General features: G+C 40.5%; 1 protein-coding gene across 3 annotated transcripts; it reads left to right on the top strand.

The window, feature by feature from the left end:
- The first annotated feature begins 254 nt into the window (after window positions 1-254).
- Window positions 255-8,646, top strand: RAE1 (ribonucleic acid export 1). Of its 3 annotated transcripts, XM_062009195.1 has the most exons (13): window positions 587-690; window positions 842-938; window positions 1,076-1,180; window positions 1,840-1,932; window positions 2,377-2,463; window positions 3,396-3,482; window positions 3,737-3,808; window positions 4,342-4,449; window positions 4,790-4,896; window positions 4,982-5,057; window positions 5,566-5,760; window positions 7,295-7,380; window positions 8,283-8,646. In XM_062009195.1, coding segments are annotated over exons 1-13 (1,179 nt in total). In that variant the 5' UTR covers window positions 587-625; the 3' UTR covers window positions 8,284-8,646. The 3 variants fall into 3 exon arrangements, with proteins under 3 accessions (XP_061865180.1, XP_061865179.1, XP_061865178.1); XM_062009196.1 differs by lacking the exon at window positions 587-690 and adding an exon at window positions 255-346 and having other exon boundaries at window positions 7,295-8,646; XM_062009194.1 differs by having other exon boundaries at window positions 7,295-8,646.
- The last annotated feature ends 2,733 nt before the right edge of the window (window positions 8,647-11,379 follow it).

The raw sequence follows: 11,379 nt of genomic DNA, 5'->3' as shown, positions 1-11,379 counted from the left end.
CCACTTAACACAAGGAAACACCTGTTTACTGTGCGAGTGAGGGAGCCCAGGCACACGCTGTCCAGCAAAACGGACCAGTCTCCTCCTCGGGAGGTTTCCAAACCAGCGGGGACGCGTTCCCGTGTCACGTGCCCGTGGGTACTCTGTTTTAGCAGGGAAGGGGAGGGGACGAGCTCCGGGACTCCCGTGCAACCCCGACCGTCCCGTGACTGCCCGCCCCGTCCCTGGCGCAGGCGCGGTTCCGCCCCGCCCTGCGGCGCCTGCGCACTGAGCCGCGGCCTGAGCGCCGCTCCGCCGCTGGGCCGTGTCGCTGGAGGCAACGGGCCGCAGCGGGCCCGACACGCGGGTGAGTGAGGGCCGGTGCCGCGGCCCGCGCCGTGCTCCCGGCCGCACCCGCTGGAGCGGCCCCGCGCCCAACAGCCGCCGCCCGCTGCGGCCGCCGCCGGCTCTGCCGGTGGGAGCCCCCGGAATGGCGCGTCCTCGGCTGCGGGGCGCCGGCGCTGCCCCGCCGCACAGGCTGTAGGCGGAGGCGCGGGGCTGAAGCGGGTGCCGGAGCGGGGCGCTGGTGGGACCGAGGAAGGGTTGGGGGGCACAGCCGGGGTAACTCCCCAGGCCACGACCAGGGATGTCTGACAGCGGTGGCAGTGCGGCCGGCTGGGAGGTGTCGGGCATCCAGCTGCAACCAGAAATGTGATCTATTTGTTGATTTATTTATAGCGTTTAATGCGGTTTTTCCCCCTGGGTGTTTGGAGGCAGGGTGAGGGTTGTGCTGGTATAGGGGGACACGCCGGGGATGCTCCAGGGCCTTGCAGGTCCCAGTAAGCCTTTCTCTCATTCGCAGGGCAAGGATGAGTCTGTTTGGATCAACGTCAGGGTTTGGTACGGGCGGTACTAGCATGTTTGGCAGCACGACTGCAGATAACCATAATCCCATGAAGGTACGTGCGTTATCCCCCACGGGGACCTCTGTTCTGCCATGTTTCAATGTGTCGTGACAGTACCTACTAACTCACCCTACAGAACTCGTAGGATAATGGTGCACAGCTAATTTTGTTCTGTTCTCTATTCTTTTTAGGATATTGAAGTAACATCTCCACCCGACGACAGCATATCATGTTTAGCGTTTAGTCCGCCAACGTTGCCGGGTAATTTCCTCATTGCAGGATCATGGGCAAATGATGTAAGTGCTCACAGTCAGGCTGCCAGATGAGTAAAGTGGCAGCGTTGATGTTTAAACAGCAAAATGTGATCCTAAAAACTTGTGTCAGGGCCCCTGAAAATCTTCCTCGTTGCAGAACTGCAAAATTTGTGTCTGGTGCCAAGGCACCAAGCTTAATGTAGCCGAGCTACGTCACTTGTAGTATTCAGATAAGTTATTCCCCTGCTTGGAATATTTAGTCAGTGTTTTCCCTGTTAGTTTTTTTTTTTTCAGGTTTATTTTTTTTCTTTTTCCTACTTGTTTGAGTTCTAGTTTCATTTTATTATACAGTTAAGCTAACATCTTTATGCTTTGCCCAGTGAAAGGACCAGGAACACAATTTTTTAACTGTCCTGTATGGTCTGCTGGTCAGTAGCCTGCAGCAGGCAGCTTCTTCCCAGGTGATGGTTAAGGGTCCTCCAGGACAGCACTGGGGGAGGTATTACATGATCATAAGAAACTTTTGAGGTGGAGTTGTGTCTGTACAAATAAAAGGAATATAATTAGAAGACATAAGCTTCTACTAATTCTGAAAAAAAAGGGATGCTTATAATCGTAGTTTTCATTGGATAAACAAAGGCTGGGGTTTTCAAGAAGTCTCTGAAGTTCTTGGTGTTAATATGTTACTTGTGTCGTTGCAGGTTCGCTGCTGGGAAGTTCAAGATAACGGCCAGACAATCCCAAAGGCTCAGCAGATGCACACAGGGCCTGTACTGGATGGCTGCTGGAGTGATGTATGTTCCTATTGACAAATACATTTTCAAATACAATTTTTCCCAAAAACCCCAAATCAACTGTCATGTCATTTCCAGACAGATGGGGCCATGGTGCAGCCCATGGTTATCAGATGGACTTTTTTACTGTGCTGCTCATGTCCTAATAGAACAGACTAAACTAATGTGGGCATGAGAAGGGGAAAATGAGTTTAAAAGTAAGAATGTATTTAAAGATAGATTGTAGCTGGGGTAGTTTTCTCTTTTACAACATACAGTCAGAAATAAATCTTCTAAGTCTTTTCATCTTGCAGTGCCTGTATATGCTACATTGATGTTATGCTGTTACTGGAACATTAATGTTATACTATTACTAGAAGAGAATTAGACTTGACAGTTTTCTAATAAATACTACATGATATGACTGTCTGATCTCCTGGCCCTATTCTGATTATTTTTTTTTAGGATGGGAGTAAAGTATTTACAGCTTCCTGTGATAAAACTGCCAAAATGTGGGATCTCAACAGTAATCAAGCTATTCAGATTGCACAAGTAAGTCCCAAGCTATTAGGATTGGTTTTTATTTCTTATTTTTATTAAAGCTACCTTTATAGCAAATAAATGTTTAATGCTTCTGCTGTATGAAGAACAGGCTGTAGGGTGCTGCTTATATTTTTCAGATAATAAAGTGCACAGGAATAGCAAGACCTCCAGACAGAGTGATTTGAATAATCTGTGCAACTATTTCCTTTCTTTTACTTGAGAAAGCTGTTGCCATTGCTACACTAACTGCAATAAGTCACTCTGCTGCATCACAGGGGGAAAAAATATAAGAAAACATTAAATTTCAGAAATAACCATCTCTCTGCTGCAGTGACAGAGGTTATCCTTTACATTCTGGGGTGTTACAATTTGCATTCTCATTTTAGAAGTTAATGTCCATAAAATGCATAGTTATGCTGACTGAAATGAGTTACCAGTTAGGTAATTTAAGAGAGTTGGTCCTTTTAATGCTTGTTTCTGCCTTATTTGAGGTGATAAAATTCAGATTTCTCAGCCTCGATTTTTGGAATCAGTTTGGTGTAATTAGCAGGCCTTTCTTCCATAGCTGATGTCAGAAGTTGGTTTATTAATCAGTTTAACAGTATGTAGTTTATCCCAAAGTATTGATTTTTAGCATGGTGCATAATATCCTTTATAAATGAATAGAAAGTCCTGCTGTCCATAATTTGTTTCTTCTCTGATGATATTTCTTTGTGTCTGGAATGATTTCTTTCTTACGTGGGTGACTTCACAGCACTTAAGAACACAATAAGTTCATGACCAAACATTTATCCTAACTGCTATGGCTAAAATAATTAATCATTTTCTGGAATGGATAAAAAGTGTAAATACATACCAAAAAATGAGGACCATAAACAAGAAATGTGGGCTGTTATCTTAGTAATGTGTATGCGTTTGTCCTTATGTGTTTTTTTCTTCAGCATGATGCTCCTGTGAAGACTATCCATTGGATTAAAGCACCAAATTATAGCTGTGTGATGACAGGAAGCTGGGATAAAACTTTGAAGGTAAGGATTAAACCTTAACAAATGGACACAGTGTGCCAGTCATCTGTCTGAAATACTTCTGTCTCTGAAAATGTTTTTAAGCACTAATGCAAAAAATCAGTAATGGAATAGCCTCACTGCAGGGAGAGTTGCAGTATTCTGACCATAGACAAGAATGAAACAACTCTGTACCAAATGCATTCTCTTTACTGAAGTAATTTAAATGGTGTATCCTCAACTCCAAGCATAAGTTGGTTCATTTCTGTTTCCACCAGTTCTGGGACACCCGTTCACCAACACCTATGATGACATTGCAGCTCCCTGAAAGATGTTACTGTGCAGATGTGGTAAGTGATGATGTACAGTATGTTAGTGTCAGGTGGATGATGAAGACTGGATGAACTGGTAGTCTTTGAGCCTTCTGTAGGTTAGCACTAAATACTGACTGTTACTATTGAATGTCTGTGTGACTTTCAGCAGTAAAACATAAACTGATATTCTTGATCAGGCTCTGGAAAACAGATATTTGCGTTCTTAGTATCCTTTTAACATCACAAAACCAAATTGGCTCTGGGAGTGGCCTCTTCATTTCTGGATGAGTTTGTGTACCTCTGCCATTCACATTGGAAGAGTCAGCTAATAATTAGCAGATTTTTGCCATGTTTGAATTTCTCAATGTCAGGAAAAATGGATTTGTTTTAAGATATGTCTACAAATTAACTTTGTTCTTCTTCCTCTTTCTGTCCCCACTTTCTCCCCAGAAAATATCCTTAATTCCTTTTAACAACTTCAGGGATTTCTGCAAAATAATAAATAGAATTCTCTGCCATGCAATTAACACAGGTGTCTGTCTTCCATCCTCTCTTACAACCTTATCCAGGTTCATCCCATGGCTGCTGTGGCCACTGCAGAAAGGGGTTTGATAGTTTATCAGTTAGAGAATCAACCTTCTGAATTTAGAAGAATAGAATCTCCTCTTAAACACCAGGTAAATTATTGTAGTTATAAGTGTGTTTAAACAGTTTATTGAAATTCTTGGCTTGCTGTGTTTTGGTTAAAACAGTGTTTCAAAACCCAAGTGCTCTGTTCTGTTGTGGCACTTATCCTGGTTTGACTTGGCTTATTGCTGATCTTCATAAGGATTTAGAAATGTAAATACTATGGCACAAATTATCCCTAGAACTTGACCTCTATCTTGACCTTGTTTGTATTTTTACTTTACTTTGCATTGATTTATGTGGTGTTTAGTGTCCCCATAAAAACCAGTCAACATGTAGAAAATCCAGCCCTCAGGCCTCTAAAATCCTCTCTGTCTTTCTCAAATTCAGCATCGCTGCGTTGCTATTTTTAAAGACAAAGTGAACAAACCTACTGGATTTGCCCTTGGAAGTATTGAAGGCAGAGTAGCTATTCATTATATCAACCCCCCAAATCCGTAAGTGTCGTTCAGTAAAACATTCTTTCTTTATTGCTCAGTTTACAAGGAGGAAAGTAAAAAGACTTTTTTCTCCTCCTTCCAGTGCAAAAGATAATTTCACTTTTAAGTGTCATCGCTCCAATGGAACAAACACATCAGCACCTCAGGATATCTATGCTGTAAGTATTCAGCATGTACCACTAGATCTCTTATACAGGGTAATACACACTCTTAATGTAAAATTGACTCTGAATTGTTTATTCTCCTTGCCCTGTTATCTTTCCTGAAATTATCTTAGATATACGTTTACAGACCAGTCAGTCGTACATTAAGGAGCAGTACAAGTTTTTGTACTTGCCTTAAAACAAGCACCAGATCAAGCAGATCCTCTTGGTAGAGATGACACTTGTTAATTTTGCAGATATTGAAGCAATGCTTAGTGTATTAATGTATTTGTTTAATAGGATTATGCACTGAATATTTACGTACTACAAAAAAAAAGATGATGCTTTCCTTGTTGCTTTGGTGGGATTTGTTTTGTTTTACAGAGAACCTCTGAAAACACTTAACCCCAAGAACCTTATCTAGTTAAAAAGATCTCCCTTGTGTATTTACTCTCAGTATTCAGCACATAACTGTGAGTGTTCTCGTGTGGTGTTTCACACTGTGCATTTGATGATTCTGCAGGTAAATGGGATAGCATTTCACCCTGTCCACGGTACTCTTGCAACAGTAGGATCTGATGGCAGATTCAGCTTTTGGGATAAAGATGCTCGAACGAAGCTAAAAACATCAGAACAACTCGACCAGCCAATATCTGCTTGTTGTTTCAACCATAATGGCAACATATTTGCATATGCTTCCAGTTATGACTGGTCAAAGGTAAGGAAACTTGAGACTCATCTTCATAATTGACAACTAGGAGTATCCTTTTCCCATGAGGCTTTCCCTGTTCTTTATAAATAGCTAAGTCTAATTTTACAAGCAAGAGAGCTTACAGTGGCTGTTTTAGACATCTGATGAAATTTAACACTGAAGTAGTGCATTCTTTGGTTTTTAGCTTCAGTTGGATAAGATTGCTAAACAGTGTTATTCTGCAAATATGGATGAGTAGAATGTAAATGACATGATCAGAAGTTGTGGTGGTTGCTCCCACACATTCTGCTGTGGGGAGTGTCACGTGGCAATGTGGCACCCAGACAGGTTCCCACAAATCTCTGAAATGCACATCTCTGCTGCTTCTGCACATTCTCTTTAACTTCAGAAAAGCTGTGACTGTAGTTATAAACACTTAAACTGGTGTTTGAATGCTGTGTACTGAATTTCCAGCTTGTTGGTAGCATTTATTTGGCTATTTTGCTTCCAAACATGACTCTACAGTAGATGATGTAAATGCAAGAAAATCACAGCCAACACAATATGTGAACAATCAATACTACTAAAATAGTTTAAGAAGGAGGTAGTGAGGTAAATGTAACTGACTTTAATGGAATGGCACTTTCTCTAAAAAAATATTGCTTTCCTGTTACAACCAGTGCTTTGGAATATGAGGATAAGATTGTGGTTTTGAGTGAAATGAATACAAAGATCACACAGATGTACTTGACTGCATGCCACAAAGAGCAACATTTTACTATATTGTGTGTAATATTCTGGATGCTGCCCAATGTAAAATCATTTTGTTAAGACATCAGGGCAGGTGATTTTCTTCTGTTACAAGTGCTTGGCTAGACTGCAGTGGGGAATACCTATGGATCTGTAAACCGATCTGAAGTGGTAAAACCAGTAGGTACTAAATTTCCTTTCTAGAACCATTTCTATCAATTGGAGTTGGTGATTTTCAAGTTGTGCATTAGACTTCAATAGCCTTGCTAGTGTTTACCCTCCCTGGTTTTTGATTAGTTTTATATTGAGTTGGTAATGAGTATGCAAATAATGCCAATATGCAAAATGGCATATTTGCAGTGGGAGAACAGATATTTTTGCCATTGCCTGTAGAATGTGGGCTTCACTTTGGGGGAAAAAAAAAGTGACCTTTTTTCATTTAAAAGATAAAAAATATAAAGTGAAATTGGGTAGCCACTAAAGTTTTAGTTCTGTCTTTGAATGACATAAAAATTAGATTGAGCTCTTACACTGCCTCTGTAATGAGCTTAGAAATGTGTCATTTTTTTTAATGGAAAGGTTTTTTAATACTTCAAAAATAGATAAACATCCCTGAAATTTTGCTTTCTGTGCACAATTCTTGGAATTACTTCTGGTAACCTGTTTCTAATCCACCAGCGTTGTCTAATTTCTTCTTGACTTGAAGATTAAATCTTAATAAAGCAAACTAATGAAATATTCATTACATTTTAAGGTACTGCTGATTAGTTCCTCTTTGAAGAGAATAAGCAAAGATTTTTTTTCTTTTCAGGGTCATGAATTTTATAATCCCCAAAAGAAAAACTACATTTTCCTGCGAAATGCGGCAGAAGAGTTAAAGCCTCGGAATAAGAAGTAGTGAGTATGAGTCTGACTTGTGCTCCTCTGCTGGTTTTCTGCCATTCCTGCCTCTTCTCCACTGCTCTTCTGCCATTGTGCCCTACAGATGCATCACCTTCAGTCAACTTTGGATCACCAACATTTGTCAGGGGCTGTACAAATGACATTAAATGTATTCTGATTTGCTGGCCGATGTTTTTTCAGGTTAGATCTTGCGATGTGTGTAAGGAAGGACTCGGATTCATGTGACTTAATGTCTGCTCCACAGCAATAAAGAAATTGTGGCAAGCTCTTAAATCTGGGTTAGATAATTCCTGCTTAGAAGTGTGACCATTTGTATCTATGGATTTATTTTATTAGTACTACATTAAAATATGTTACTTATAATAGTTCTGGAGAAGTTGTATAAATACTGTATTTTTTGTAAGTACTTGAAGAATTGCAAGTAATTCTTCTCAAAGGAGACATGTCATTATTCAGGGGCTTCTTTCCTCACTTTCTGACTTTTAAAATGGAGGTATTGCCTACTGTATGCCAGGAAGAAAGGCCTTGCAAATTGTTTTTCCTCATTTTTGTTTGGATTTAGTAGGTATGTTAAGTGGCAAACAGCAGTGACAGAAACTTGAGACAGAAGATGGGCACAATGCAAATTTTCCTTTATTCTTTTTCCCTGTACTCCAGTGATGGACAAGACTTTTGAGCCGACAATACTCATGCTTATTCTAGTCCAAAGGAGAATGTGTCAGCTGTGCCAAAGGGTATATAATAATGAGCAAACCATTAAAGGGTTTGTTTTGTTCATGACCAAACCAATGTGTGCAAAAAATGCTCAAGGCCTAAACTGCTTGAAATGGACACTTCTAGAGTTAAAAGTTGGTTCTTTTACATCTCTCTTAACATGGTTTTTTGTCCCTTAACAGGAGTTTTTGGACGGAAAAAAAGAGTACTCATTTTTGTACTAACTAGAAAATAGTGCTGGTGAGTTTGATCCTGATAAAAATGCTGTGAAACAAAACAAATGAGTCTCTTTCTGACTTAAATCTACCACTGTTTACTTTTAACTAGCCAGTTGTATACATGCCAAAGTTTTTCTTTTCAGAAGTGAATGCTTATTATTCCTATTCAACTATTGTTTGTTTGGTAATGACTAAATTAAACCGGGGAGCTGCACGCAGAGAAATACCTGTCATATTGTACAAATTCTGTTGACCTGTCTGTTGTAACACTTCTGGGTAATGGATTCTTGCTACGTTTCAAATAAAATTTGTACTAAATGCTTTTTTATATTCAAAAGTTCTGTTATAATAACCTGGGCAAGGTGATGTGCTTCACCCCTAAAAGCAGCTTCTTGTCCTTTCACAGTAATTCAGATACGTTTTCTGAAACTGAAGTACTTTTCTGCAGCTGCTTGAGCTGGAAATAGAATGCTTTTTCCAGTTACTATTTCATTATGAATGGTTCCTCATGGTTTTACATTAAGAATTAAGAGGAGTAGTTTGAAGGCCCTTTGTTTTAAAAGAATGAGTCAAATTCTTTGCTATCTGAACAGCCAAACACCTGACAGTTTGTCTTCAGCACAAATGAATCATATTGTCTTCAAACTCTCTATAGCCTGCTGGTCCTTTTAGTTCAGGCTCTTCCCTTTCTGATGTTCATCAGTTTTTATTGGGTGTGTATTTCATGTTTGGTGTGTGTTTCATGTTTTCTAGTTGTATACTTGAGGGAAGGCTGTGAAATACACTCTGCTGTTGTTTAAAGATGCTTTTCTTTGGGTTTTATTTCTCAAGTTAGTGGTTGGTTTTTTTGCCATTTCAATGTTCTACATAGGTTTAGATTTAAAATTCATGGACTACTTGTTTCCTTAAGGAGTTCACAGCTCTTACATCCATAGCTGTCCATTTGCTCAAATAATTTGTTTTTGTTTTGTTGAATTCTATTTTAAAAGGATGTGATTGGTATGCTGTAATCTTTGCTTGGTAGTACATTTTTTCCAGTCTTCCCACTCTAATGAACACCACCAAGCAATTGCAGGCTGAAAGTTTGTGTGATCATTGATGGCAAAAGGAATCTTTTACAGAGTTCTAATCTCTTGTATGCAGAACTCCCACTGCTGGAATCAGGGGGGAATGGAATGTGTCATCTGTTTCTTGTTTAAGTACTTAACAGTGCAAATGAGTGATGAGAAATAGATTGACTCTAGTTCAGCAGGTAGGTTTTCACTGGATCCAGTGGAGTTGCACCTACTTGAGTGGATACTAAGTTTAGCCGAAATTATTTGCATTATGAAGCCAGCACTGGTAAGTCTCTCCTGTTTGGTAAGACAGTTCTGTATTAGCATGTTGAGGCCCTGCTCTCAATTTCTTTTTATCTGTGAGCAAGGTTTCAACATTATTTAGTCATCACATTAATTGTTTGGACTAATTTTATAAGGACATGTTTTCCATTACGTTGCTGTGCACTTTACACATATCCACTTGGGAGGACAGAGTCAAACTTCGATTTGTTTTCCATTACCCAAGTTAAGAGAATGCATGAACAACTTACTCCTCCCTGGAATTATTGCAGGGTTCTGTTGTAAAGTACACACAGCTGTATCCCTTCAAGCATCCAACATGAGTGAGAGCTCGTTCACACACAAGTGTGAGTGCATGTTCTGGAAGTGCGTGAACTTGCTGTTCTATGGCAGTTACATGTCCAAAAAACCCTGAGTGAGGTAGAATGTAAGATTCTAATGTATGCACACAAACTTAATCATAGAAATACTAGACTTAACTCTTTAGTTCTTTGGAAGCTTACTGTCACTGTTTCAGATTTACTGCAGACAAGTAATCTTTGACATACAGACAGTTGAGCCTCCCCCAAATGGGGGCATTTTATAAACATTTTCAGATAAGCTCTTAACCTTCCTGCTGCTAGTGTCACACGTCAGTGGTCTTGCATGTTGGTGTAATCAAGTGTATTTCAGAAAACAAAGCAATTGACAAAAAGTTTGTGTGCTAAAGCCTTTCACAAATGAAAGCAAAGCCTGTTTGCACAATGGCCGAGCAGTCAGGCAGAGCATCTTCATTTCCCATCTGTCAGATGAAAGGCAATAGCTGAACTGGGGACTAGTCCAGCTCAGCTCCTAGCCTGGGAGAATGGGTTAGATTGAGTGGTTCTCAAGGGAAGTACGGGTTTGAGAGAGAGGGTGGGATTAGGTGTATGTGGAAAATTTCAATAGAACTAGGGTTTAGGCCGGGGTCATTTTAATTGTGATTAAAGTGCTGTTTGCAGACAAGGGGACTGGGCAACTGCCCAGTGTAAGACTTGATACAATCCCTTAAAGGGTTTACAGGGTCTGGCCTTTGAAATGATGTTCTGTTTGTAGAGAAGAACCAGAGCAAAATGCAATGTTATAATGTTTATGTCATTGCATTTTTACATCTCCAGATTCACTCACTGAGTCATTTGCAGTCTGGAGTAAGAAAACCTTCCAGAAGGTTTTGATGGAGATTCAGTAACACTTCCCAAGGCTGCTGGACTTACTAGTCAGGTGAAAGTCATCATCTAGTGCTGCCCCACGAAATACTGAATGGAACAAATTCAGGATGAGAACAATTGCCTAATATTTTTCTGCAGTAGCAGTTGGAATGTGCACAGAAAGCTCCCAATGCGTTGAAAGCTGCTGCTGTCGTTCTCCGTTGTGCCAGGAGATGGCAGCAGTGGTGGCCCCTTTGCGTCAGCTTTCCCTGCAGCACAGGCTCCTGCACGCCGGGCTGCACTGAAGTTGTCTGTGGAGCTGGCAGTGCCATGCAGAGCTACTGCATGGGTGGTGTAACTCAAGAGGAGGTTGTATGGGATCTCGAGGTATCCCAAAATACTCAGAGAACAGATGAAGATACATACAAGATAGAAATACTTTTTAATTGGAGTTTTACAGGAGTGTATGTGGTACCTATCCCATGTAACCCAAGATCTTTTTAGAACCAACTATGAGATCCTCTTTTAGCTGCTCAGAGAAACATCTGTATGTCTGCC

This window comes from Colius striatus, chromosome 16 (assembly GCF_028858725.1).
Source record: "Colius striatus isolate bColStr4 chromosome 16, bColStr4.1.hap1, whole genome shotgun sequence".
Lineage (NCBI taxonomy): Eukaryota > Metazoa > Chordata > Aves > Coliiformes > Coliidae > Colius > Colius striatus.
Note: the sequence above shows the minus strand (reverse complement) of the source record. Positions and strands in the feature narration are given on the sequence as shown.